The sequence below is a fragment of the Mauremys mutica genome, chromosome 3, assembly GCF_020497125.1.
Source record: "Mauremys mutica isolate MM-2020 ecotype Southern chromosome 3, ASM2049712v1, whole genome shotgun sequence".
Classification (NCBI taxonomy): Eukaryota; Metazoa; Chordata; order Testudines; family Geoemydidae; genus Mauremys; species Mauremys mutica.
Genome location: NC_059074.1, coordinates 7,704,527 through 7,730,560, shown reverse-complemented (window position 1 = coordinate 7,730,560; position 26,034 = coordinate 7,704,527). Strand labels below are relative to the sequence as shown.

The following is a 26,034-nucleotide window of genomic DNA, read 5'->3' as shown; positions in this document are numbered from 1 at the left end:
GTTTGCGAACAGGGGCTGCTAACAGGGAGTTTCGCAAGGGAGTTCTCCAGGTGAAGGAGGCGCATGTTGTCAGAGTGGTACCGGTGTGGTGCTCTGCTCTCTCCGATGTTGATATCACTCAGCTGCGTGCGTGTGTTCCCTCTGTGTGCTGCCCCAGCTCTGCGCAGATCTCTGACACAGCAGACCCGACGAGAACCCCCAATAACCACAGAGTCCAGTAAGATGCAAAGTCACGTCGGCTAGGTTTATTGCAACCTCGGACACAATGGCAGTTCCCTGTAGGTTTCTTAGCCTAATTCAGGGCATACTACGAGAAAGTGCCTCTTGGTAATGGACTCGGCTCAGTCAGTGGCGGGACTTTCCACTGCCCCCTCGGCCGGACAAAGACACCGCCCCAGGGATGCATTCTTATACACAGGTACAAACAAGTTACACATCACTCCTGACGTATGGAGGTGCAACCCCTCTACGCAGCAAGTTTCAACCTCTCTACGTAGTAAGGTGCCGCCTCTCACCTTGTACATGTTGGTTCGATCAAAACAACTCTATCCATCATATTACCCTTTTGCCCCTGTCATTGGGATGGGTCGGCCTGTTCTTTGTTATCTGTGTGGAATGTGCAAGTATGTGAATGTCCGGTACCTTTTAGGTACGTATCTTCTTGCAGCACCAGCCCTTTCCTTGACAGCTTCTGTGAGCAGGGCCTGCCTCTGGCTCACAGCTTAACTTTGCTTTATGTCAGCAAAGTCTTGACCATTACTTTAGTTTAGGCCTCAGGCCTCATACCAGGCCTCTGATACCAACGTTTATATTTCAGGGCCTCCTCTTACTACACAGAGGAAGGCGAAAAACCCCAGCCCAGTGCTGCAGTGTTTGAGTTGAAAATGCTTCAGGGAAATGTTCGATTTATTTTGCTTTGTTCTGGTTGCTTATAATTCTTGAAAATAGTTTAGGAGGCCAAATGTAACCCGACCATCACTTTAAATTGCAACCTGAAGTTCTATGGCACGTTGGCTGAGATTTGTTATTACAACTGCATCATTTCTGAGTGGCAGACTATGCCCCTGATGTTCAGCGTTAATTTTTTGGGGGATGCTCATGAAGATTTATGAAAGAACTGAGTAGATTATTGCAGAAAATTCCTGCAGGTTGCTGTTGCATAACATACAGTCTCTAACTAGATCCCTGTCTGAAAATGTCTTTGTCCATGACAGGTAGCATCCTCCATGGTTTTTAGAATGGTGAAAGGCAGTTTCTTTCTTTGCCTGTTGCTGTGCCACTACTGCTCGCTCTGCTGCTACAGTGGCCTCTGCCTCTGACCAGGTGTGCAGATTGTATGTGTGTGGCCTTGACACCAGCAAATACCATTCTATTTCTGCAGATCATGCAGGAGCATATCTGTGGCGAGAGAGTTTAGGGGTGGCTCTTTCTCTTCCTCTTGTGAGGATGAAATGGCCTGTGCACCTAACCATATCTTATAGGGAAGAGGTGCCCTCAGATCTACACCTGTGACCCTCTGCAGCCTCTTGTCTCTGGGCACAGATTATACTGATCCTGTACAGTTATTACAAATGAACATTACTTCCAAAGAATTTTTAGTTTTAACTTCACAAAAACCTTCTCTAGCTTGGAAGTAACAATTATTAAACTGAAAAGTGTAATGTATTAATTACAGAGAATAGAAGGACTGGGTTCCTGCTGAAGCCTGGTTGATTAACAATGATCACAGATAATTACTAATGTTATATTACCTGTGGCAAGAGTCATCAGAAAAGGAACTTACTACCCTTCTGTTTCAGAGAAATTAGTTTTCAGAAACTGTCAGTATTAGAACTGCATATGAGATCCTCTAGCCTACCACTCAAACATCCTTAGCCAGGTCGAGTGTTCCCTGGAGCCTGATTTCTGTTTTGTCTAATTGTAAATGACTTGAACAAAGCTTCACCCATTTCACGCAGACCCTTCCACAAGTTTGCCCCATAGCCTTAATTTCTTCCTGTTTCTCTTTGTGTGACACTACAGAATTTTGCTCTCTCCTTGGTGTTTATATTCATGGTATAAGTAACGAAAGGTACGATGGGCTGAGGAGTCCAGGAGCAGCCATACATGAGGTGGGAGTGAGGCTACAGAAACAACAAACCATTTATTGTCTTGCAGGTGCATTTTTCTGTCACTCAGTCAGTCAGTACAGTTCTTGAAGTAGCAACAGACACGAACACCAGCCAGTCAAATTGCACCCCTCTCCCCCCACTTAATCAACAGGGCTCTTTGACCGATCAGAGGGAAGCTAGGGATGTCACTTAAAGGCAAGGGCAGACAGCCTGATCTTTCAGCATCTCAGCCAGCCCTCAGCGAAGAGCAAGCAGGTCCTTGCATGCCACCAGGGGCGTGCGCTGTACGGACAGAGATGGAACACAGAGGTCAGAGCACTAGCATGATAAAAATGCTGCGGGTGTTGCTTTGGGTATGTCTATGCTGCAGTTAGTCACCGGGGGCTTGGCCTGTGCCTGCTGACTTGGGCTAAGGGGCTGTTTAATTGCGGCGTAGAAAGTTGGCAGCCCAAGCTCTGGGCCCCTCCCGTTTCACAGGGTCCTAGCCCAAGCCTCAGTGGCTACACTACTGCCCTGTAGACATCCCCATAGGCAAGACGGGTAGCAGAGGCTGTTTGCATTGTGTCTAGTACTGCCGAGTGGGCAGCCGCAAGGGCCGTTTCCCTGGCCCGGAGGGAGACCTAGGCAGTCAGTCTGTTCCTGAGTGTGTTTGAATTGCATAGCCCAGGGGCTCAAACTTTTCCAAGGGGCCGGGGGGGGAGGGGGGGGAACTAAACCTAAGGAAAGGTTCCTTCTGAACACTCCTGGTGCCATCATAACCCTGTGGCATCTAAGGCGATTACTTTGCCATGTCATGTCTCTAATTCATTGAACAGTCTCCAATGCAATGAGTGTTTTGCCTTGCTTGGAAATATTAACTGCTCTCCATTCTTTTATTCCTCTCGCTCCCCTGCTCATGCTTCTGTGAGGCCTCTTCCCCTTCTCATCTTTGTTCCATATCCATATGTTCTTGCTCATTGGTGCCATTCTCCCCAGCATCCATTGCCCAGCCATCTCATCTTCTGCTCCCCTTAGTCCCTGGATCATGCTACTCTGTTCGTTTTTCCCCTAGATGTTCCTCGGTAGTAGCTGATTCCTGTTTCCTTTTCTTCACAGTAGCCCATTTGAGAGGGAGCTATGTTAGTCCCTCCTCGTTTCCAGCGGCTTTACGGGCGCTTTTCAGTGGCCGCAGCTGTAGAAGCTGCTGGGGCCACCAAGGCGGTGGGACTAGGACAGTGTGACCAACGCTCTCCCAGGCCACCACAGCCTGCAGTGTGGGGACCATGCAGCAACAAATATTCTTGAGCAGCTCTTCCGAGCCATCCTGCTGCCTAGCACTGTTTTGGGGCTGGGTGAGGGAGACCCAGCAAGCCTAAGGCCCAGATCATTGAAGTCAATGGGAGTTAGGAGCCTAACTGCTTTAGGCCCAGATCCTCCAAGTGATTTGCACAAAGTCACAGAGACTCTGAGACAGAACAGGGACTTGAACCCAGATTTCCCCACTCCTAGGCATGTTCTTTAACAAGTAAACTGTCCTCCTCCCTCTGCTCTGGTGGTGGATACACCCACTTTGCACAGCTGTTAAGTGACGATACAAGGCCATGTTGCATGAGACCCACACTTCAATTGTGGCTGCATCGGTCTTGACATTCTTAAGCACAAATTCAGACCTGGTGTAAATGGTCATCCCTCCCCCTGAGCTCAGCAAAGCTGCACCCACCTATCGTAGGGTGACATGCCCAATGGGTGTGAATTTCACTTGTTTCCCATGCTCCCAAGAGCAGGCACGCTACAAGCTATGCTCTTCTGCATCTGTTTAGAGTATGACCAACTACCCCTTCATTTACACCACCACTGAATCTGGGACTGGGTGATGTTCATGACAGGGAAACCCACCAGGGCTCTGCTCCAGTGGATGGAGTCCCATGTGAAAAATCTACACCCCTGAACAGTGTAGTGAAGCTGGACTAAAAATCCCCGTGTTGCCAATGCTAGAATAACTGCCTTGTTCTTCCATCGAGCTAGCTCCCTCTTCTCAGGGCAATGGATTACTTCTGCCGGCAGCAGAACGTCAGCTGTGCTGCTGCAGCGTTTGACAAGCCCTTACGCTCTCTTGAAAAGCCCCCTGGGCACCGACCCACAGCTTTAGGCCCCTGAATACCTTTAAAAATTGGGCCTCTTTCCCTTAGTTTCCACATCTGGAAAGGAGCTAATGATACTGCTCTGAGATGCTTGCTGACCTCCAGCTGAAAAGGCATTATACACATGCTAAGTACACCTACCCCGATAGAACGCTGTCCTCGGGAGCCAAAAAATCTTACCGTGGTATAGGTGAAACCGCGTTACATCGAACTTGCTTTGATCTGCTGGAGCGCGCAGCCCTGCCCCCCGGAGCACTGCTTTACCGCGTTCTATCTGAATTTGTGTTATATTGGGTTGCAGTATATCGGGGTAGAGGTGTACTTGTATTACCCTCTCCTAGTAGCGTCACAGCTCAGAGATTGCATTTACACTACAGGAAATGCATGTGGGGATTTGTTTTCCCTTCCAGGCTGTGTTTGCGCAGAGCCTCTCATGGGGTGAGGCCATGAGGCACTTGACCATTCAGCAGCCCAGGCCAGGGCATGGAAGGGTTCAGGACAAACTGGACACGGACTCACTGCCCTTTAAATTCAACGTGTTCTATTCAAGAAACTAGCGAAAGAATTACACGGTGTTTGTTTTCAAACAGAATAGTGGATGAAGGCTTTAATAAACCAGTCTTGTTCTTTGCCAATACCTGTCCATCTCTTCCTGAAAGCGACAGCAAAGGTGACAACAGCAGAGAGCGGAGTGCAAGGCAGTAGCGGAAAGAGAACTCCGCAAAATAGTCTAACAGACACAATTAAAAATATAAATGTCAATCTGTATCTTTTTATATATATATATTTATATATTTGAAATACACAACATTGGTTTTTATTTCTTTACCTCCAAGCCAAAGGACATATTGCACTCTCTGATCTCCTAGCTACGGTGGCATAGGCCAAGGATGAGCATTGTGGGAACTAACAGGAAACCCAAGTGCTCCTGTTTTAACTCTCCTGCCACACACCAGAGATTTTTCCCTCTGACCACCCACCCTGAGTTTTTATCTCTTAGCAACAAACTCTAAGTGGAGGCTGGGTCTGTGGCACTCAATGAAATCCAGGCCACCTGCCTCTCTCGATTACACTAACAGGGTACACAGGAGCCTACTGCAGGTGGGAGCGCTCCTGAAATGCTGTGTGAGGCTTCCGCCTTCCCAGCAGCCAGACCCACATCAGCACGAGAGTGCGTGAGTGTGAGCTGTAGAGGGATCAGATCAGTCCCTCCCCTATCTCCCTTCTGCTAAGCTGCAGATGGGAAGCTGAAGTCAAGCAGACCCCTCTAAGATAAACCTCCAGGAAAAAAGGAGCAGGCCAGGGGTTGGTTTCTCTTAAATCTAGACATTGGGTTGAAAGATGTTACTATCAGTCTTGTTTCTAGAGCGCTGGGCACTCAGCTGCTTGTCTCTCGCCAGTGGGAGGCACTGGACTTCATTTGCTAGTGGGAGCATGGAGCCCAGCTCCATCATGAGCTGTCAACCACCTGGTGTGGAAGAGTCACTGAGGAGCCATTGACGAAAGAGCCCTGCTTCTCCCGGCCCTTCAGGAAGAAGGTCAGCAGCTCCCCTTTGCCTTTGACGTAGATGGCCCCCCGGCGCATAAAGCGGAAGCCGTACTCCTTCAGGACGAGATGGGTCTCCTCCACCACCTGCACAGATGAGCAGACACGGGGCGATGGGGTGCCAAGGCAGACGTGACTGCGCGGCTGCTTTTACTGGGCACGGCCCTTGCTAAGGGCTGTCACATTCCCTCACTTGCTGCTTCCCAGTATAATGCCTCGCCTTCGGCTTGCAGGCTCTACCCCGGGCATGAAGCGTTTACAGCGCCCCTTTCATTCATGGACCAGCTGGCACTTTGCGTAGAGCCATCTGAGAGGTTCAGTGACTTCATGGTCTAGCCGACCCGGGAACAGTTCCAGAACCCCTAGGTCACCCATTACGCTTGGTCTCTCCACATCTGCGTTTGTGTCTCCCTCTATGTGCCCCCACAGCTTTCACTCCGCCCAGTCTCTGCTCCCTCCCATCCCTCGTGGCTTGCTTCCTCGTGTCCGCACTGGCCTCTCGGCCCTTAGGCGACCTCATTCTCCAACCCTGGCGCTATCAGTGAGCTCCAGTGCAACATGCACTCGCTCTTGCTGATACGTCCCACCACCCTGCTTGTCAAACCGCCAGTGCTGTCTCCTAGGCGCTGCCCCTTTCTCCGTGTCTGTTGGTGCTACGCTTATGGTTACCTGGGCGTTTACATTCCACCCTCCTATTTTACTAGTTCACAACTTCCATCTCAGCTGAAGCGGGGCCGGCCTGGCGTTTCTGAGGGGGATGTGCTCACCCACCTGGATGTTCCCCATCACGCCCGTTGACTCCATCCTGCTGGCCACGTTCACCGTGTTCCCCCAAATGTCGTAGTGTGGTTTGCGGGCGCCGATCACTCCTGCCAGCACCGCCCCTTTATTCATGCCTGCAAATCGGGCACAAGGACACCCTGACTTTACTCCCTGGGTTGTGCAGTGGGGAGGGAGCCCTTGCCCTGGGTGTGGAGAAGCACAAATACCCAAACATACAGGGCCCCCACCCCAGCATCATCCACAAGACATAGGGCAGGTGCACGGCCCCCTAGAAGTTTTTCTAAAAAGCAGCGTTTGGCTGAAGTGGCAAGTAGCGTCCCTGCCTCCAGCGGGAGGCCTGCTGTGACGATCCTTTCTCTGGCTGCTCCCCAGCCCCATGCTGCTGCTGGCTCCCTTCCTTTCAGCTACAAGCACCCAGCACTAGCGCCAGAGGGCTGGGCTAGCAACTCCCCCAGTGCTCCTGCCATGCTAATGGTGAGATCCCTGGCGGTAACCAGCCCAGTGCTGGTGGCTGCGTCTTCATTCATCCCTGCTCTCCCCTTCTAGCTAAGTGGGTGCTTTAAAATAAATATATTAAGTCTCCTTGACAACTGACGGGGCTGGGATCAGCTCTGTGAATGTTTCAGCAGCCAATCGAGGTTTGGGGGTCTCGTACCCTGTGCTGCACTCAGGCCACAGAGAAACATGTTGATGGTTGATCTGTGGGACGCTGTCTGTTCCTGGGAATGGTGGATGCCATTTGAGACATGCTCTGGTGGGCCCATTACCAAGGCTCTGCCATTTCATGCCGCTATGAATGCTACCACTTAGCGCTTCACAGCTCTGTACAAACAATTCATCCTTATCCCACTCCTGAGATCTAGTGACGTAGTATCAGCTCCATCTGGGGAAACTGAGGCTCTGAAGGGGGAAGCAATGTGTTCACAGCCTCACAGCAAGTCGCTCTCCGGGTTGGGATTAAAATGTGAGTGTCTTCGGCTCCCAGGTCCCCACTCTAATCACAGGACAGCACTGCTGCAATGAGTGCTCAGCAATCCATTCTACGTCTGCATAGTCCCGGTCAGGACTGAAGGAGACCCTGTGTGCTGACACAAGCCAGTCTGGGAGCTAGGGAGAACCACAGAGTCTCTGTGGCCAGCAGCCACAATAAAGAATCCTCTTGATATATGGAAATATACCTATCTCACAGAGCTGGAAGGGATCCTGAAAGGTCACCAAGTCCAGCCCACTGCCTTCACTAGCAGGGCTAAGTACTGATTTTGCGCCTGATCCTTCCCTAAGTGGCTCCCTCAAGGATTGAACTTACAACCCTGGGTTTAACAGGCCAATGCTCCAACCACTGAGCTATCCCACCTGCTAGTCACTCTGCCCTGTCTCTGCTCACCTGGAAAGGGTCGGGGGGAGTAACGGGCTAAACTAAAGGCCTTGCCCTAAAGGAATGCACAAATGAAAGAAAACAAGACACAGCTGTTTCAGTGACAGCCTAGTGCTCTGCATGCAGGGATCAGAGCTGAAGCCCATCTCTGCTTGCTGGGCCGGTTGGGTCTCAGAGTGCTGGGGTGTGGATACCCCCATTCAATCTCCCCCCAAGTCAGCAGACTCCCGTCATTCCCACGGAGCAGCACTTGCCTATTCGGAGCATGAAGTTGTTGAAGGACTGGTAGTTAATGTTCATCAGGGTCACTTTCATGGCTAAGGCAAAGTCAGCCAAATCAGCTAAGTGCTGCCAACGCTCCTTCTCCGAGAGCTCCTCTTTCTGCAAGCGTGGTGCAAAGCAAAGGGCAGAGGTTGAGGCGGTAAAGAGACCCTCCCACACCCCAGGAGGCAGTGATCAGCCTGTCCCAGTCCCCTTTCTCCATCCTTCCCCGTCAGGCCTGAGTTCTCAGACAGCCCAATTCACCTCCCTCTCTGCTGTCCCCGTACCTTTATGGTGTTATTGTAGCCATTGGTATTGACATCGGGGGTCACTCCAGAAGCAGCCATGTAGGTGCTTCCAATAGTTTTAATCTTGGTGATGCACCGGAACTGGGGATCGTCCAGGAGCTGTGAGATACAGGAGACAAAGCCATAAACACAGGAGGTGGCTGGAAAAACAGCTCAAAGGCTGAGGAGTGGTGAGGTTACAGGGACTTGTGTCAGGCCAATATTAGCTGTAGTTACAGTCGAATCTCAGTTACAAACTGACCAGTCAACCACACAGCTCATTTGGAACCGGAAGGATGCAGCCAGGCAGCAGCAGAGACGAACAAAAAGCAAGGACAGTCCAGTACCGTGTTCAACAAACTGCGTTGCCAAGGTAAGGAAACGGTTTCTGTGCTTGTTTCATTTAAATGAAGGTGGTTAAAAGCAGCATTTGTCTTCTGCACAGTGAAGTCTGAAAGCTGTAGTCAGTCGATGGTCAGTTGTAAACTTTTGGTCAGAATGACCCACATTTCAGAATGATGAACCCCCTCCCTTCCCAAGCTGTTTGGAACGCTCAGGTGCTACTGTATTTAAAACAACACTGACACCTGGTGGCTGGTTAGCAGAATCACAGGCTCATTTTACCTACTGATGCCCTGGCTGCAGGCTTCTTCTGGAGAGGCCAAACCGCATCCTGCAGCCTGTGGAGCTCTACACGGGGAGCACAGTTACCCGCACCTTGAATCTGGACATGCAGCTCATGGATACCACACATCCCAGCAGGCACTGCTCGCTCTGGAAGCAAGTGGGGGCTGCTCAGAACCTGGTGGAGCATTGCATGCTGGGATCTGTAGTCGCCAGGGCGTGAACCTTGGTTCCAGATGCACTGGGCAGCAGTAGGGAATGCACATCTGGACAGCTGGCAATGGGAGACTAGAAGGTGCTGGCCCAAAAACTAAGGCTGCTTACAGCTGTGCCCAATTCCAGCCAATGGCAGTCTCAGCGATGGGCCGTCACAGCTTGGCCGGGAAGGATCTCTGTATGCCAGTGGGGTGGCCTACATTTCATTGCCGGCCCACACCCTCCCAAGTGCTCCCCTGAAGGGCTGGCGTCCGACTGGCATGGGGGAAGGCTGGCGCCTAGGCTGGACTCACCGCGTCGAAGTCCGAGATGATCTCGTTGAGGAAGCGCAGGCACTCGATCCCGCCGTTGTTGATACTCTCCTCCGTGTAGAAGTCAGCGAAGTTTGGGAGGGAGGCAAACATGACGCCGATTTCGTCGTACGACTGGCTGTACAGCTCCTGTGGGACCAGGAAGCAGGCCTGTCACTCAGGCCTGCAGTGCACTCTAGTGTCGTTCACTATATCAGCTGTACCCAGTCGGGAGAGGACACCCAGCGATGACACGGCGCCAACTCGCTTCTTAGTCCAGGGCAACCTGAGCCGCCTACTGGGCTCACCAATTCTGTACAATGCAACTGCTTCTGCTACCCGGCTCCTACCTACCTCCTACCACAGCCCCGGTCGCTCTAGCACGGCGGTTCTCAAACTGGGGGTCGGGACCCCTCAGGGGGTCGCAAGGTTATTACATGGGGGGGGGTCACGAGCTGTCAGCCTCCACCCCAAACCCTGCTTGCTCCAGCATTTATAATGGTGTTAAATATATACAAAAGCGTTTTTACTATGTACGGGGGGGCGGGGCGGGCTCGTCACACTCAGAGTTTGCACATTGAAGGGTCTGGCTACACACTGCAGTTAACACCTGTGGATGGCTCATGTCAGCTCGCGGGTTGCGGCCTGGGATCTGGGACCCCACAAGCCAAAGGGAGGTCCCAGAGCGCAGGCTCCCGCCTGAACCCGAACAGCTCCCCTGCAGTTAAACAACCCCCTTAGCATGAGGCCACATCAGCTGACATGGGCCAGCCGCAGGTGTTTAACTGCAGCGTAGCCAGTCCCAAAGCGCCCCTCACAAATCTCCTCCCAGCTTGGTCACCCGGTGAGCGCCCCTGAGCCCCAAACTCACCTATGCACCCCCTGGTCCAGTCCCTCCCAACTCCATTGGGTGGGTCCGAGTATGAGCAGTGGGCACTCCCCAGCCAGCCTATGGGTCAGCACGCCAGAGCCCCTCTCCCAGGGCTGGCTGGGCAGAGCACAAGGGCTAGTGAAGGGATCCCCCGGGGGCAGCCTGGGTGCCCCCGGAACATCACTCACACCCAGACCTCAGGCCCCTCACAAACCCCCGTGGGGAAGGCGTCAGGGCCCTGTTTCACAGCTGGCCCCACGAAGGCCGAGAGAAGTTCAGTTTTGCCCTTCGATGTGACTCGGAAAACGGCATCCGCCCCACTCAGCACAGGGGGTGTCAGCTCTGCCCCTTGGGAGACCCCCCCCATTTCACCGTGAGACCAAAACAGCCCCCCCCAGGAGAAGAGAGCTGTAGTGACTGAGGTGGAGCCGACTTCACCAGGAAGGGCACCCAGCTTTTTAAAACTGGGGCACAGACCCCAGCCGTTCCTCTCAATCTGCCCATATGATCCTACACTCTAAGGAGCTTCTCTGGCCCTCCTCGTGCACAGTCATTAATCGATTTATCCTCCCAGCTCCCCGGGAGGTAGGCAAGTCTCATCCTCATTTTACAGAACTGAGGCACAGAGATTAAGGGACTTGCCTGAGGTCCCCCACGATCTCAGTGGCAGGACTGGCTGTAGACCCCAGGGTTGGGGTTGAGTGTCGTGGTGCGTCTACACTGCAGCTGGGCGGTGTGATGCCCAGCTCAGGTGGGCGTACACGTACGAGCACTGCTTGAGCTAGCGCGCTGACAACAAACAGCAGGGTGGCCGTGCCGGCGGCTCGAGCTAGCCGCCCGAGTACATGCCTAGGATCTCAGCCGGGGCTGTACTCAGGCAGCTGCTCAGGAGGCTGGAGCGAGTGCGTGGGAGTCATTCCCCCAGCCCAGTGCAGGGAATGACCTAGCCCTGTCTCTGAGTGCGGGGCCTAGGGAGGTTTCCTTCCATCTCTGATTTCTAGGATTCTCTGGCTTGGGCCGAGGCCAGTGGAAGGAAACTGGAAACTTCAGCTCTCTCCACGTCACAGTGTCTGGCTCGCCCGTCCTCACCTCGTCCCGTTTCTTAGAGCCCAGGAAATGCCGGGCCACGTGCTCCGGCAACATATTGGTGACCAGAGCCTCGTTCCAGCGCCTCATCTCGTACACCCGCTCCTTCTGGTCATGGACATCGATCTTCCACAGGAACAACGTCCTGGCCAGCTTCTCCACCTGCAGGCGGGGCAAGTGCCGCAGAGTCAGGCAGGGCCTCGCAGCGCTTCGGACACAGCGCCCTCCCCATGGGCTCACTGGGGTGCAGGGCTGGGGAAGAACTCGCTTACGGTACTGCGGGCATGTCTGTGACAAGAGTCCCGCCATCCAGTTCTCTGCTCTAACCACTCAACCCCACTGCCTCTCGCTGCCCCGCCCCAATCTCCCCTGCACTGAGCTATTTCCTGCGGTGACACAGTCACTCCAACACCCACAGGTGGGAGCTTTCCAGATCAGCAGGCTATGCTGCTGTGTGAAGGCAGCCCTTGCCGAGAATCCTACGCCTACGCCATCCAAGAGCCGTCCAGAGATCGCCTCCGGCAGCTAGGCACAAAACCGATGGATGTGGCTCCTGATGGATCTTTGGGACACTCACGGCTCCAGCAAGAGGGCAGGGCACTGGGAGAGAAAGAGAGAGAACAAAGGGAGGGGGGAGAGGGAAATGCAGATACAGGGGGGAATAAGGAGGTGGGGGCGGGAAACCGATCCGAACCCTTCCAGCTCAGTGCTGGGTTGCAGGGAGCTAGAGACGGGCTAGGAACAAGTGAGCAAAGGAACCCCAAAGGAGAAGGGAGGCAGAGATGGAACATGGTAGAGAGAGAGGCAGAGGCGCAAGCGGCTTGGGAGGGGAGGGACGCATGCAGGAGAGCTCCAGCAGTAAGAGAGAGAGGGGGCTCTGCACGGGACAGGGTGAAAACGCCCTCCAGAGGGGCAGTGCGGAGCAAGGTGGCCATGTGTCCCAATGCCCTGTGGGTGGCTGTGCCGGGAGAACTCCGGGGATGGCAGGAGGGTGAGGACAGAAAAGGAAGAGGAGCCGAGCAGATCACTCACGTGGCGAGAGAAGTAGTAGAAGCTGAGCATCATGATGAAGACCATCACTGTCATGGAGTACTTGGAGGGGACCAGGGCGGACCTGCCGAGGGAGAGACGAGTGAGCCATGTTTGTCCCACCATGGCTGGGTTGCCTCCCATTCCATGGCAGCCAGCACATCCCTACGCCAAGGCCGGCACCCAGCAACCGCATGAGGGCTTTGAAGACCTTCAGGGGGCTTTCCCCTCTCCCGCTGGCCCCTGCCGGAAGGATGCAGGGGCAGCTCCATGAGAGGCCGGACAGGGACAACCCAAACAGCCGCTTGATGAAAGGAGTTCGTCCCGGTCGACCGTCACCTGAGACCGGCTGCCCTTGGACCAGCTGGGAGCACACAAGGGTTGCAGCCACTCCCCACGCCCCCACCAAAGCAATGAAGCGGCCGCGGCCATGGGAGGAAACGTCTCCCCAGGGGAGGGGTGGCAGGGCTGAAACTGGACCAAACCAGGACTGTAACAGGGAACAGCCCCACATTGCTCCTGGCGAGCTGGCCGGTCCCTCTATGCCCTCCCCACCACTCCCAGGGCCCTTACACGTTCTCCTTGAAGCGTCCCTTATCGTACTCGTCGAAGATCTGCTGCCAGGCATAGATGTTGACCACGCCCACTGCCCCGGTGATCGTGACCATCAGGGTGAGCTTGACCATGTGGCTGACCTGCACCAGCATGATGGTGGCGATGAGGGCCAGCACGGCGATGAAGCTGTAATACTTGGGGTCCTCCACGCAGCCCCCCGCCAGCAGGGTCCCTGCGGTGCTGTTGCTGGTGCCGGAGTAGAACTGCAGGCAGCTGAGCTGTGCGGGCGGCAGAGAGATGGGCGAGGGGTTACAGCAGGGAGCGGGGCGGATTGGCCTGGGAATGTCCTTTAGTTTTACTGGGACTGTCTGCATGGGGGAGGGGAGAGCAGGGGATGACGGTACCTGAGCCAGGAAGGGGGTGGGGCGAGTCGACTGGACAAAGGGAGAGTGGGAGAGAAGGGGGGGAGGGAGTCGGCTGGAGGGGGTTTTGGTTTCGGTTTTGGGCTGGCTGGGAAGAGGCGGGGACCCCAAGTCTGGGGTCTAAGATCCTTGCCCCCCAGAGGGACCTGGCTAAGGGGGCCTGGTTGTACCTACAAGCCCTGCTTGGGACTGTGTTCCTGTCCTCTAATAAGCCTTCTGGCTGAGAGTCCCGGTGAATCGCAGGAAGTGGGGGGTGCAGGGCCCGTGACAGTTACCTACCAATGGCCAGACTGGATCAGAGCAGCGATAAGCAGAGGCTCTTATTTAGCCTTCAGAAATCTCTCTCCCTCCTTTTAAAATGGCTCAAGCCTGAAGTCCCAGCCCCCCCTCAAAGTCAGTGCCCTGAGTATAAACGGAGTAATGGCGCTGAGCGCTCCCTGCCTGCATGGGATACGGCGAGCAGCAGCACCCGCGGCCCACTCCGCCTTGCCTCAGGCCCTGGGCTGGAGAGGTCGGAGCGGGGAGCTGAGCTGCATGGCCCACGCAGTCCTTGTCAGCACGTCAGTTCCAGAGGAGGTGGCTTTCCTTGCGATGTGGCTACCAGGGCCACCGTGCACTGGACTCCCACCTTTCCAGGTTTTCAAACAGCTCTCTGAGGGTAAGGGCTTGTGGTGTTCACTGACCTGGGCTCGCTTTGAGCCAGCGACTCAGGGGTGAAAGGCTCCACTGCTGGTTACCATGTTTAATTCAATCATTGTGCCCAAACACAGCAGGACCTGTCCGTGTCGCACAGATGGCCAGGTGCTATAGGAAACCCAGCCAAACGCTACAGAGCCTTCCCCAGGCAGAAACCCACCCGCCGTCACCCCTGCACACATCTGGGTACCGTTATCACCATTGACCATATATGGACCATGGCAAGACGGCAATGGCTGGAGGAGGATCAAACCTCATGCTTCAGGGCATAAGCTGATAGGCAGCTGCAGGGCAGTGGGATGGGGTCAGAGAGGAGGAACCAGAATTGTGTCTAGATGGGAACTTGGGCCCTTATGAAGAATCTGTAGCCCTCGGAAAGTCCCGTTTCCTCCCTTTAGGATGGCTGAGCTCGCGGCTGTAAAGCATGATGTGGTTGTGCCAGAGGTACCCATGCTCTGCCCCTCATGGCAACCTGCCGGGAGCCCCGGGCTGCACCTGGTCTCTGTTAAATGTAGGTGTCTGGGCTGCCCTGCCCTTGGCCATGCAGCCGCTGAGACACCCTATCACGAGGTGATGCCGGGCTCTTAGGAGGAAGGCAGAGCATTGCATGCTGGGACATGTCCTCTCCCTGGCTTCCCCCCCTTCCAATGAGTGAGGCAGATGCATGGCCCCTAGCTTTAGCACTGGAACTTTTAGGATCCCTTCAGCTGGTGTAAATGCAAACACTGGGTCTGATTGTCCTGACGGCCGTTTAAATCAGGGGTCCCTCAGTCACACCCAGTGGAGCGACACTGCTGCAGAAGGACTGTCGGCGTCAGGCCCTAGGGATTCGTCCATTAACAACGCTGCTAACAATATCTGGCTGCCGTCGCTCTTTGCTGCTTTCGTTTAATGACCGGCAGGGCATGGTGCTCTGAACAATTATTGGCACACCCGAAACGGGAAGGTCAGAACGGACGTATAAACTGAGTAATGGCATTTCGAGCTCCCTGCCTGCATGGGTCAGGGACAGCAGCCGTACAGGCAGGATGGGGTCAGCCACCCACACTGAGACGTTTGTAAATAGGCTCCGTGGTCCAAACGCAGCCCTGGCATCACACAGCCCTGATCCATGGAGAGACACCAGGGCTGCGCAGGACCCAGCGGAGCTAATGGGCCTCAACAAGTCATCGAGTCCAGCCCCTGCGCTGAGGCAGGACCATGTAAACCTGGACCATCCCCGACAGGGGTTTTCCAACCTGGTTTTAAAACCTCCAGTGATGAGGATTCCACATCGCCACTGGAAGCCTGTTCCAGAGCTTAACTGGCTTTAGTGAGGAAGGTTTTTCTAATATCTAACCTAAATCTCCTTTGCTGCAGATTAAGCCCATTCCTTCTTGTCCCACCTCCAGTGGCCATGGAGCACAACTGATCACCGCCTTTTATAACGGCCCTTAACAGCTGAAGACTGTTATCAGGTCCCCCTTAGTCCAGTTTTTTTAACGTTTCTTCATAGATCAGGTTTTCTAAAGCAGCGGCTCTCAAACTTTCCAGACAACTGTCCCCCTTTCAGGAGTCTGATTTGTCTTGTGTACCTCCAGGTTTCACCTCACTTGAAACCAGCTTGCTTACAAAAGCAGCCATAAAATACAGAAGTGTCACCGCCCACTATGACTGCACAATTGCTGACTTTCTCCTTTTTATCATATAATTATAAAATAAATCAACTGGACTATAAATACAGTTCAGCGTACACAACAAGTCATTGCCTGTATGAAATTTTAGTTTGTACTGACTTGGTTAGTGCTTTTTATGTAGCCTGTTGTGAAACTAGGCAAATCTCGATGAGCTGATGTACCCCCTGGAAGAGCTCCGCATACGCCCACGGTACGTGAACCCCTGGCTGAGAACCATTGTTCTAAACCTTCTATCAGCTTTGTTGCTCTCCTCTGGACTCTCTCCAGTTTATCCACATCTTTCTTAAAGTGACACAGTGCCCCCGCTGAGGCCTCCCCAGTGCCGAGTACAGTGGAACACTTACCTCCCATGTCTTACGGACGACATTCCTGTTAATACACCCCAAATGATATTAGCCGCTCTCACAACTGCATCACATTGTTGACTCAATTTGTGACTCACTATAATCCTGGATCCATTTCAACCGTACGGCCCCCTAGCCAGGTATTCCCCATTTTCTACTCATGCATTTGATTTTGGATGTCGATAGACACTTCCTCTGAGGCACCCAATGGAGCGACCCCATGTGCTGGTGTGAGGTGGCAGGGAAAATGGTGGCAGGAGGGAGGCAGGAAGGTTCTCACCATATCCACGATGTCGGCCATGGTGAGGATAAAGATGGCCGACATGGCCCATGTGTTCCGGGCCCACCGGGTCCTGTCGATCCAAGTGGAAAAGGCTACGAGTTTTTTGGGAAATACCTAGGAAGAGAAGAGGTTTTTAATGATGTGAATCTCAGCCCTTCTGCCCAGAGGCTATGGTGATGGGAGCCTTGTAAGTACCTGGCACCAAGAATCCCAAAGTGCTTTGTCAACATCATTTCAATGGGAGTTAGAGGCCTAAATGCCTTTGAGGATGTGGGCCCAATTGTTAACCCCCACATCACAGCATGGTGAGAGCAGTCTACATTGCCATCAAGTATCTCCAGAACCCCACTTTTTGTGGAAGTCTCTGGATGAAGGGTGCGCCCCTGGCTGAAATTGGGTGGCCCACAATCTCAGCTTTCAATTAGCTTTCTAGCCCTTACCCCTGTGAAGGAACCCTTCCAAACACAGAGCGGTGCTGCCTTCCTGAATCTGCAGACAGCCCGAAACAGAGGTGTGAACTGCCCCATTCACCTCAGCGGAGGGGTTGATCCCACAGCTGAATGATGAGTGTTACACTGTTTCAGCCCCAATCGCTTTAGGAGAAACATCCGGCTAAGGTACCTATGCAGCGTTGTTTCAGTACATTTCTGCTTTTGTAGGACTGATCTTTACAACATTTCAACAAATCCATGGTCACGAAGGACTTCACAGCACATGAAGGATTGGCGGATAGGTCCATCAATGGCTATTAGCCAGGCTGGGCAGGGATGGTGTCCCTAGCCTCTGTTTGCCAGAAGCTGGGAATGGGTGACAGGGGACAGATCACTCGATGATTGCCTGTTCTGTTCATTCCCTCTGAAGCACCTGGCATTGGCCACTGTTGGAAGACAGGATACTGGGCTAGATGGACCTTTGGTCTGACCTGGTGTGGCCATTCTTATGTGGAGATAGAACACAGATCCTCCAACTCCAAAAGTTCCTCTCTCTATGACCAGAGCTAAAGGGGACTCTCCATTAGCTATTAGCAATATGAGGCCTATGACACACAGTTGAGAAGGGCGGATTCCATCCGCTTCCACTGACTCCTTGGGAGTCGCGGGTGCTCAGCACCTTTCAGGAGAAAGTCCTCTGTCCTCTTACCCTGGGGAAAATGGCTGCCAGAGAGCAGAGAGTCAGGATGAGCAGCAGGATCTCTCCAATTACAAACGTCACATAATTGGCCAGCAGCCTGCAGAGAGAGAGAGCGAGAGAGAGAGAGAGTCAAAAACCAGCCCTGTGGGGGGTTATTCCAGTGATGGTGCTACCCACACAACCCAGTGGGTTCACACAGTACTCCGCTGCTTTTCACAGCAATATCAGGTTGCTGAGTAGGTTTCACTTGGTTTGGGACCACGAGCGTGAACGGCGCAGAGAGACTGCAGCTGGGCTAGGAAGAGCGGCAGCGCAACGCAAGCAGAGGACAGAAAGTAGCCGGCATGGGGCTGAGAAAGCCGCAGGTCACTTCCCAAGCTCATGTTCTCAAAAGGCAAAACAGACACGGAGCTAATATGTGTTGGTTGCAGCCAGTAACTAGACTGGCTACTCCTACAGCTGACGTGGAAGAGGTCTGTGTTGTGGACGACTCTTGGGGGTGGAATATATATGAGAGCAAGAGGTGGACAAAGTGCTAGCCTGGGACTCGGGAGACGAGGGTTTAATTCCCAGCTCAGCCACAGACTCGGTGTGATCCTAGGCAAATCACATGTCCCTCTGTGCCTCAGTTTCCCATCTGTACAATGGGGATAACAGGGCTGCTGCAAAGATAACTACATGAAGGGTTGTGAAGTGCTCGGATACTGCGGGAATAGGGCCTATATTAGTCCCTGAGTGTGCGGGGAGAAGAGGGGATGTTATTTCAACACACTTTTTAACTAAGCTTCCTGAAAATCCTTCCAACTCCTGTGAAAGCCTGGCTGGCTTTTCCGGCATCCCCGCACCCTGCAGCAACACCGTGGACAAGCAGCATTTGCAAAGCACCAACAGTGGGCATGGTTCTGTGCAGGACAGACACCAAAACAAAGCCCCTGCTGGAAGGACCTTGCAGTCCCAAAGAGGTGGTCTTCGGAGGAGCTGTAGCGGAGCCAGAAGAGCCAGGGGCTTTTCACAGCAGCACCGATTTCTGGGCTGTGCCTCATTCCCCTTCAAGGACTAAGGGGTGACACTGATGGGGCACAACAGCCACGTAGCACTTTTCAATCACGGCGCCCAGGGCTTTGCTAACACATAGGGAGAAACAGGCCTTGCCCTGGAGAGCTAACGACTGAAGCATTAGGCCACACAGTCACCTTCCTGCTAGGCTTGCGGCAGGGTACCAGCCCTGGAGCTGCATGGCAAATGCATGTTCTCACCGGGGGTTCCCATGGCAACCTGCCCGCAATCAGCTAGGGAGGGAGGCTGGCACTGCACGGTCACTTGGTCCCGTCGATTCGTTATTTGATTGCCCTTCCCCGGGGGCGTGGGCAGAGGCGATTGTCAATAGGACGTAGCAAGGACGAGCTGCAGTGCTGTGCCCCCACCGCGCTCTCAGCAGGGTGGCTACGGCTTCGCTCCCACAGCTGGCGGCTCTCGCCCGGCAAACGACCCGCTGGCCGGCTGGACTTCCCACGGCGGCTGCTCCCGGGAGAGCCCAAACGCAGCCAGAGAGAAAAAGGGAAAACCTGGGGGCCGAGGGCTCAGGAAACTTTCCACAGCCACGGCCCCTGCTGCAGCCTGGCAAGAGTCATTCAAGACGGATGGCTGTGGAGTGGCCTGTGTGAAATGAGTTTGGGGGAGGTCTCAGCCCAGTCCCTGAGGATCTGGGGTTCCCATGATATAGGCCACCCCCGCAGTCAGCATCCCGGCTGGCAGTCTCCACCCAGAGGGCAAGGACCCCGCAGGCCATGGAGAGAAAGCCCAGTGCCTCCCAAGAGCTGCTCCCTCTAGGTCAGAGCTGAGGCTCTGGAGCAGGATGATGCTGGGGAAGCTTTAACTGCCGCTGCCTGCCTTGTACTTGCTCCATCTCCCTGCCACACACACCTTCTGGGAGCCAGGCCTGCTCACCCCGGCCTCCCTGGCTTTCTAGGACACCTCAGCTGAATACGGCCACACAGAAGCCCAGCCCAGGAGGAATCAACCAGGCCTCTGGGGGAATATGTCTAGGGAGTGATGCGCTGGGCCCATTCTACAACTCTGCCCAGGGTGAGGGGCGGGGGCGGGTATTCCCAGCGCAGAGCCCCATTGTGCCAGGGGCTGTACAGACAGAGCCCCTGCTCCTCGCCCCAGTCGACCTGCTCACCAGGGATCGATTAAGATCTCCACCAGGGCGGTGAAGAAGAGCACCACGCAGGAGCAGCTGAAGGCGGCCCCGCTCTGCTTCTCCTTCTCCACGGAGTAGCGCGTCTCCATCTCCGGGTTGATGAAGCGCATGGAGAGGCGGTAGGTGTATTTCCCCTTCAGCCTGCCGGAGACACCGCGAACCCCGGTGAGACGCTGGAGGCCGTGGGCAAAGGGGAAAAGGAGAGGGAGGGTCCTCACTCTGCCGGGGGGCTGCTGCAAGGGCATTGCCATCACCATGTGGAGAGAAGCGAGGGCCGGGGGAAAGAGCACCCCTGGGGGGAGGGGAGAGGAAGAGGATCCCTGCAGCATCCAGGAGAGAGGGGGAGGATTTGTGGGAGAGGACAGGGTATCTGGGGGCAAAGGGTACAGCCCCCATAGGGGGAGGGAGAGGAACAGCACCTTCAATCAATGGCATCCTGGTGCTGTTTGAGGCACACACCGTACGCAGCCGCTGTTCCCAGGGCACCACCGGGCCGGCTGATACGTCGTGCATGGGACCCGTCAGCGGTGCAAGGAGAGCAGATCCACTGCAGCCCAGCTAGTCTCTGGGCAGGTCCCAGCAGGGCTGCACTGGCCAGCACTCCCATGACATGGAGGGGCTGGGGCTGGTCCCTGTAGCCAGGCTGCACTGGGGAGCCCCTGTGACCCAGGCGGGGTGGGGCTGGTCCCTGTAACCGGGCTGCACTGGCCAGCACCCCCATGACATGGAGGGGCTGGGGCTGGTCCCTGTAGCCGGGCTGCACTGGGGAGCCCCTGTGACCTGGGGGGCTGGGGCTGGTCCCTGTAGCCAGGTTGCACTGGGGAGCCCCTGTGACCTGGGGGGCTGGGGCTGGTCCCTGTAGCCGGTCTGCACTGGGGAGCCCCTGTGACCTGGGGGGCTGGGGCTGGTCCCTGTAGCCGGTCTGCACTGGGGAGCCCCTGTGACCTGGGGGGCTGGGGCTGGTCCCTGTAGCCAGGCTGCACTGGGGAGCCCCTGTGACCTGGGGGGCTGGGGCTGGGTCCCTGTAGCCAGGCTGCACTGGGGAGCCCCTGTGACACTGGGGGGCTGGGGCTGGTCCCTGTAGCCGGGCTGCACTGGGGAGCCCCTGTGACACTGGGGGGCTGGGGCTGGTCCCTGTAGCCAGGCTGCACTGGGGAGCCCCTGTGACCCGGGGGGGCTGGGGCTGGTCCCTGTAGCCAGGCTGCACTGGGGAGCCCCTGTGACACTGGGGGGCTGGGGCTGGTCCCTGTAGCCGGGCTGCACTGGGGAGCCCCTGTGACACTGGGGGGCTGGGGCTGGTCCCTGTAGCCAGGCTGCACTGGGGAGCCCCTGTGACCTGGGGGGCTGGGTCCCTGTAGCCAGGCTGCACTGGGGAGCACCTGTGACACTGGGGGGCTGGGGCTGGGTCCCTGTAGCCAGGCTGCACTGGGGAGCCCCTGTGACCTGGGGGGCTGGGGCTGGTCCCTGTAGCCGGGCTGCACTGGGGAGCCCCTGTGACCCAGGCGGGGTGGGACTGGTCCCTGTAGCCGGGCTGCACTAGGGAGCCCCTGTGACGCTGTGGGGCTGGTCCCTGTAGCCAGGCTGCACTGGGGAGCCCCCATGATGCTGGGGGGCTGGGGCTGGTCCCTGTACCAGGGCCGCACTGGGGAGCCCCCGTGACCCAGGGGGGCTGGTCCCTGTAACCGGGCTGCACTGGGGAGCCCCCATGACCCGGGGGGGCTGGGGCTGGTCCCTGTAGCCGGGCTGCACTGGGGAGCCCCCATGACCCGGGGGGGCTGGGGCTGGTCCCTGTAGCCGGGCTGCACTGGGGAGCCCCTGTGACCCGGGGGGGCTGGGGCTGGTCCCTGTAGCCGGGCTGCACTGGGGAGCCCCTGTGATGCTTGGGGGCTGGGGCTGGTCCCTGTAGCCGGGCTGCACTGGGGGGCTGGGGCCACTCACGCCTGCACAGACTCCCTCTCCAGCAGGGCTTCGTTGAGCAGGTTGTTGAGCTCCTGCTCGTTCTGCGAGGCGTCGACGACTCTCTCGGCCAGGTCGCGCAGGCGCAGGCGCCGGCGGGGGTTGGGGAAGGAGGGGTTCACCACCTGGCAAGGGGGGAGGTGAGAGTCAGACGAAGGCAAACCCCTGGGGTCACCGGCTGACAAAACCAGAAGTGCACCCTGAGAAACAGGCCGTCTCCTCTTGAACGCCGCTGGCCAGCCTGGGCCAGATCCCCAGCAGGTGTAAATGGGCCTTGCTCCGAAGACTTCCATGCAGCCCGGCCCATTTCCACCAGCTCAGGACCTGGCCCCTCAATCGTCGTAATGCCCCACCCCTCCCCCACACGGGCGAGGGTCACTGTGCCCAGTTCCAGTCATATCCCGGCAGAGGAGTACAAGGCCCAAGTAGCTGTCGCCCTTCTCCTTGTGTCGGAATTCGACAGGGTGAGCAAACCCGCCCCGTGTGCTCACCCTCGAGCCTGCTGCAGCTCTGAACGCCCGGGCGTAGCCCCGTGCTCCCCTCCCCAGCCTCCCCTCTCCCCAGGGCGGCTCTCACCCTGGTGTCCAGCTCCTCGGCCTCGTCGGGCGTGGTGCAGGTGGTGTTGATGCTGCCGTTACACTCCTTGGTGTTGATCAGCAGCGGGGAGTTCCCATGGGAGGACGTCAGGGACAGCTTCTAGAACACAAAGGAGCAGGTGGGAATTCAGCCACCGGGACCGAGGGCCGTAAGAAGGGGGGACGACTCGGGATGCGGCATCCTGTTTCCTGCCCGTGCTGCCGAGGCCTCATGCTGGTCCCGCTGCATGGGGTGAGATTCACCCACAAGGCTACCAGCATGGGAAAGAGGGGGTGTCTTGGAGGGGAGCGCGTGACTGGAGCAGAGGAAGACGTAGGGTGGTTATTAAGGAGCAGCAGAAGTTACGGGCGGCAGAGACGGATCAAGTCTCTTTAGGAAAGGGACAGGAGTGCTGAAGGTTTTAGAATCAGAGGCTCACAGGCATGGGGAGCCAGGAGAGAGGAGGATGGGGCCACGCGTTCACACCTCTTGGCATGCGTGAGAAGGGCAGAAATGGAGACAGGCCTTCGCAAGCCGGAGATCGGAGCCCAGGGCAGGCCACGGAACAGGGGGCGGCAACAGCGGAGATGAAAGGAGCTGGAGGAGGAGGGAGGTTACTCACCACTCCGTTGATCCCATTCTTGAGGGGCTGCTTGGGCACCACGATGAGGTACGTGACGATCCCCTTCTCCTTCAGGTACTCGCACCGTGTCCCCCCCTCACCGGGCTCCACCTCGAACTCCCCTTTCAAGCAGTCCATGGTGCTCTGGGAGATGTGCACACGCCTGTGGGCCAGGTGGGAAGCAGACATCAGTAAGGCCCCCGCTGCCTTCGTGCCAGCCCCGGGCAGAACTCAGCAGGTTTCGGGGAGGACGTTTGGCGAAGGTATTGAGGGATCCGCACAAAGCCCCTCGCCCCCTTCATCCCCTGGGGACGGAGGCAGGACTGAGCTACCAGGGAGAAGCCTGGGTCCCAGCAGCGACTGGTTTCCATGGGGAAGGTGGGAATGGATTGAGCAAAGCAAAGGCCCATGTCTCGGCGGGGGGTGGGCAGAAGAGCAGTGGCAGATGCAGCCAGGACCTGACCCGCTGGCGGCTGGGGCAGCAGAAGCAGACTGGGAGCCCAGCAGTGGGGCGGGAACAAGGGGCTGGTGTTCTCACAACAGCCTGGCCTGTTAAGGACACGGCACTCTGCCTGCTGACTCTGGGCCGGGATGGGTGGGGCGCAATCAGCCAGCCAGCGGGAGCCAGGGCGTGGGACACCTCCCGCCTTGCCCACGGGACCCTCCCCGGTTATTGCGACGAGGCCCCATTTGGCTCCAGCCGCCAGGTGGGGAATCCAAGTCTGGAGCCCACGTGGGGGGGTTGCAAGGTGAGGTTTGCTCAGAGTCCCTTCCAAGGCGTCTGGCTGTCTCCGCCGATTTCCCAGCGCCTCAGGGCGGTCGCTCCTTCTAAATGGCTATTCTTGTTATTAATAACCAATCCTGGCATCTCCGCCCAGGCAGACCCAGGGCGCTGCTGCTGACCCCAGCGGGAGAAAGCAGATTTGTTACCCTCGTGGCTTTCCAGCCGGCTGCACTTGGCTGCTCCTTTCCCCATGGCTGTGATTTCTTAGCGGTGACAAGACCGCGAGAGCTGTGCTGTATTTGCCTGCAGGGCGCCCGGCCACAGAGGAAATGCTTCCAAACCAGAGTCACCGTCCTTCCGGAGACCTCCCCGCTCCCCCAGGCCTGGCCGGTTACCATGGGACACCCCCACGCCCCCCAGCCCACAGGGATCGCCCGTGTAACAAATGCAGCGCGAGTGACTCCCAGGGCTTGAATTCCGCCAGAGCTGTCTGGAGCGGAGCTCCGGTAAATATTTCCTACCCCTCTGGGGGTTTTATAGCACATTGGGGGGCTCTGGGAAATACTCTAGCAGAATTTAATCCCATTGACTTCAACTGGCTCCAAATGTGGCCCTGGGATGTTTACCACATGGGAGCCTGGCTAGGTTATTACGGCCACTTCTGGCTGCTGGGGGCAAGGCAGGCTGGGATTTCTGGAAGGTGCTCTGCTCCCCCCAGCCTGCCCTCTTGATGGGCTCCACCTTTCTGTCTCTGCCAGCTCCTGGCCCCTCCCTCAGATCACACCAAGAAGGGAGAAGAACGTCACCTGGGACATGTAAAACTTGACTGCACAAAACCCTACTGATGTGCCATGGGGACCAATCCTGCACTGGGCGCCAGATGGGACTGAGTGGGACCCAAGGGGGCAAGAACTGGCCGGGTCCTAGACACAGCTCCTGCTTGCGGGGAGCTGACAGGATCAGGATTCTGCTCTTTTTGGCCAGGATCCTGCTCCCAGTGCAGCCAATGGAGTTGAACGGAGGCACGGCCAAGTCCTGCACAGCGTTAGGTGTTGTTATTAACAAAGACCAAGGGGAGGGGAATGCAGTGACTCTGAGACAGACGGTGCCCTTATGGTAAGGCTGCTTGTCTGCCACGGAGGTCACTGAAGTCACGGATTCTGTGACTTTCCGTGACCTCTGTGACTTCTGCAGCAGCAGCAGTTTGGGTGTGTGGGAGGGGACAGGGGTTCGGAGTGCAGGGCAGTGCTTACCTGCGGGGGGGGGCTCCCCGACTCCCACTGGCATGTCCCTGCAGCTCCTAGGCAGAGGGGCCAGGGGGCTCCGTGGTTCCCGGCCAATGGGAGCTTCAGAGTCAGCACTTGTGGCAGGAGCAGCGCGCGGAGACCCTGGCCGCCCCTCCTCCTAGGCGCTGCAGGGACATGCTGGTCGGAGCCGGGTAGGGAGCCTGCCAGCCCTGCCAACCCTCCCACCCCCCAGCGCCAGCGGGGGTCCCAGACCACCCCCTCCCAGCACCCGTGGACTGCCCCCTCAGAGCACCCACGTCCCCCGGCCCAAGGTTTAGTTAGGGGTATATAGTACAAGTCATGGACAGGTCACGGGCTGTGAATTTTTGTTTACTGTCTGTGACCTGTCCATGACTTTTATTTAAAATACCCGTGACTAAAACGTAGCCTTACTGATGGGGTCTCATGCTCCTGCCCTCCCTCGGTGAAGCCCTGGGGAAGCACCGGCACTGGTATCACCGAGGTTAGCCAGAGGGACCCCAAAACAAGCCACATCAGGGCTGGAGCAGTGGAGACACAGGGCACGTTTAAGGTGAATGTCAGGGCTAGTGGACGGAGATGGACCGACACCCCTTCGGCCCTGATGCTGTCTAGCTGCTGCAGGCTTCCCCACCCCCCTTGCCGAGGCTCAGCCTGTCCGTCCACCTGGAGATACTCACCCTGGGATGCCGCCGGCCTCCATCTTGTTAGCCACCGTGACGTCTGTGGACCAGACATCGTACTGCCAGCGCTTCTGGCCCAGCACGCCACCCAGCACCGTGCCGCTGTGGACCCCCACCCGCATGTCCACGTCCGTTTTGGTCTTCTCTCGCACGTAGCTTTGGGAGAGGGACAGCAGGGGTCACACAGCTGAGCCTCACCCCAACACAGAATTCAGAGATACTGGGACAGATCCAATCAGGAGAGGCCCCACCGAAGACACGAGGATTGATGCTGGTCTAGTGGAGTCTGGCCCCTGCTG

At 56.4% G+C, this 26,034-nt stretch overlaps 1 protein-coding gene across 4 annotated transcripts in view; it reads right to left on the bottom strand.

The window, feature by feature from the left end:
* Positions 1-4,777: 4,777 nt before the first annotated feature.
* Positions 4,778-26,034, bottom strand: part of ADCY3 (adenylate cyclase 3) — a 90,362-nt gene continuing 69,105 nt past the window's right edge. For 2 of the 4 annotated variants that reach the window (XM_045010270.1, XM_045010271.1), the window contains exons 6-20: positions 25,733-25,891; positions 23,064-23,226; positions 22,442-22,561; positions 21,848-21,990; positions 19,889-20,050; positions 17,716-17,803; positions 16,573-16,689; positions 13,173-13,432; positions 12,603-12,684; positions 11,574-11,732; positions 9,617-9,763; positions 8,484-8,603; positions 8,190-8,316; positions 6,549-6,673; positions 4,780-5,864 (exon numbers count right to left, since the gene is read on the bottom strand). In XM_045010270.1, coding sequence (XP_044866205.1) covers positions 5,682-5,864; positions 6,549-6,673; positions 8,190-8,316; positions 8,484-8,603; positions 9,617-9,763; positions 11,574-11,732; positions 12,603-12,684; positions 13,173-13,432; positions 16,573-16,689; positions 17,716-17,803; positions 19,889-20,050; positions 21,848-21,990; positions 22,442-22,561; positions 23,064-23,226; positions 25,733-25,891 — 2,155 coding nt within the window. In that variant the 3' untranslated portion in view covers positions 4,780-5,681. Of the gene's footprint in view, positions 5,865-6,548; positions 6,674-8,189; positions 8,317-8,483; positions 8,604-9,616; positions 9,764-11,573; positions 11,733-12,602; positions 12,685-13,172; positions 13,433-16,572; positions 16,690-17,715; positions 17,804-19,888; positions 20,051-21,847; positions 21,991-22,441; positions 22,562-23,063; positions 23,227-25,732; positions 25,892-26,034 lie in introns of all 4 variants that reach the window. The other 2 variants (XM_045010269.1, XM_045010267.1) reach the window with 2 other exon arrangements.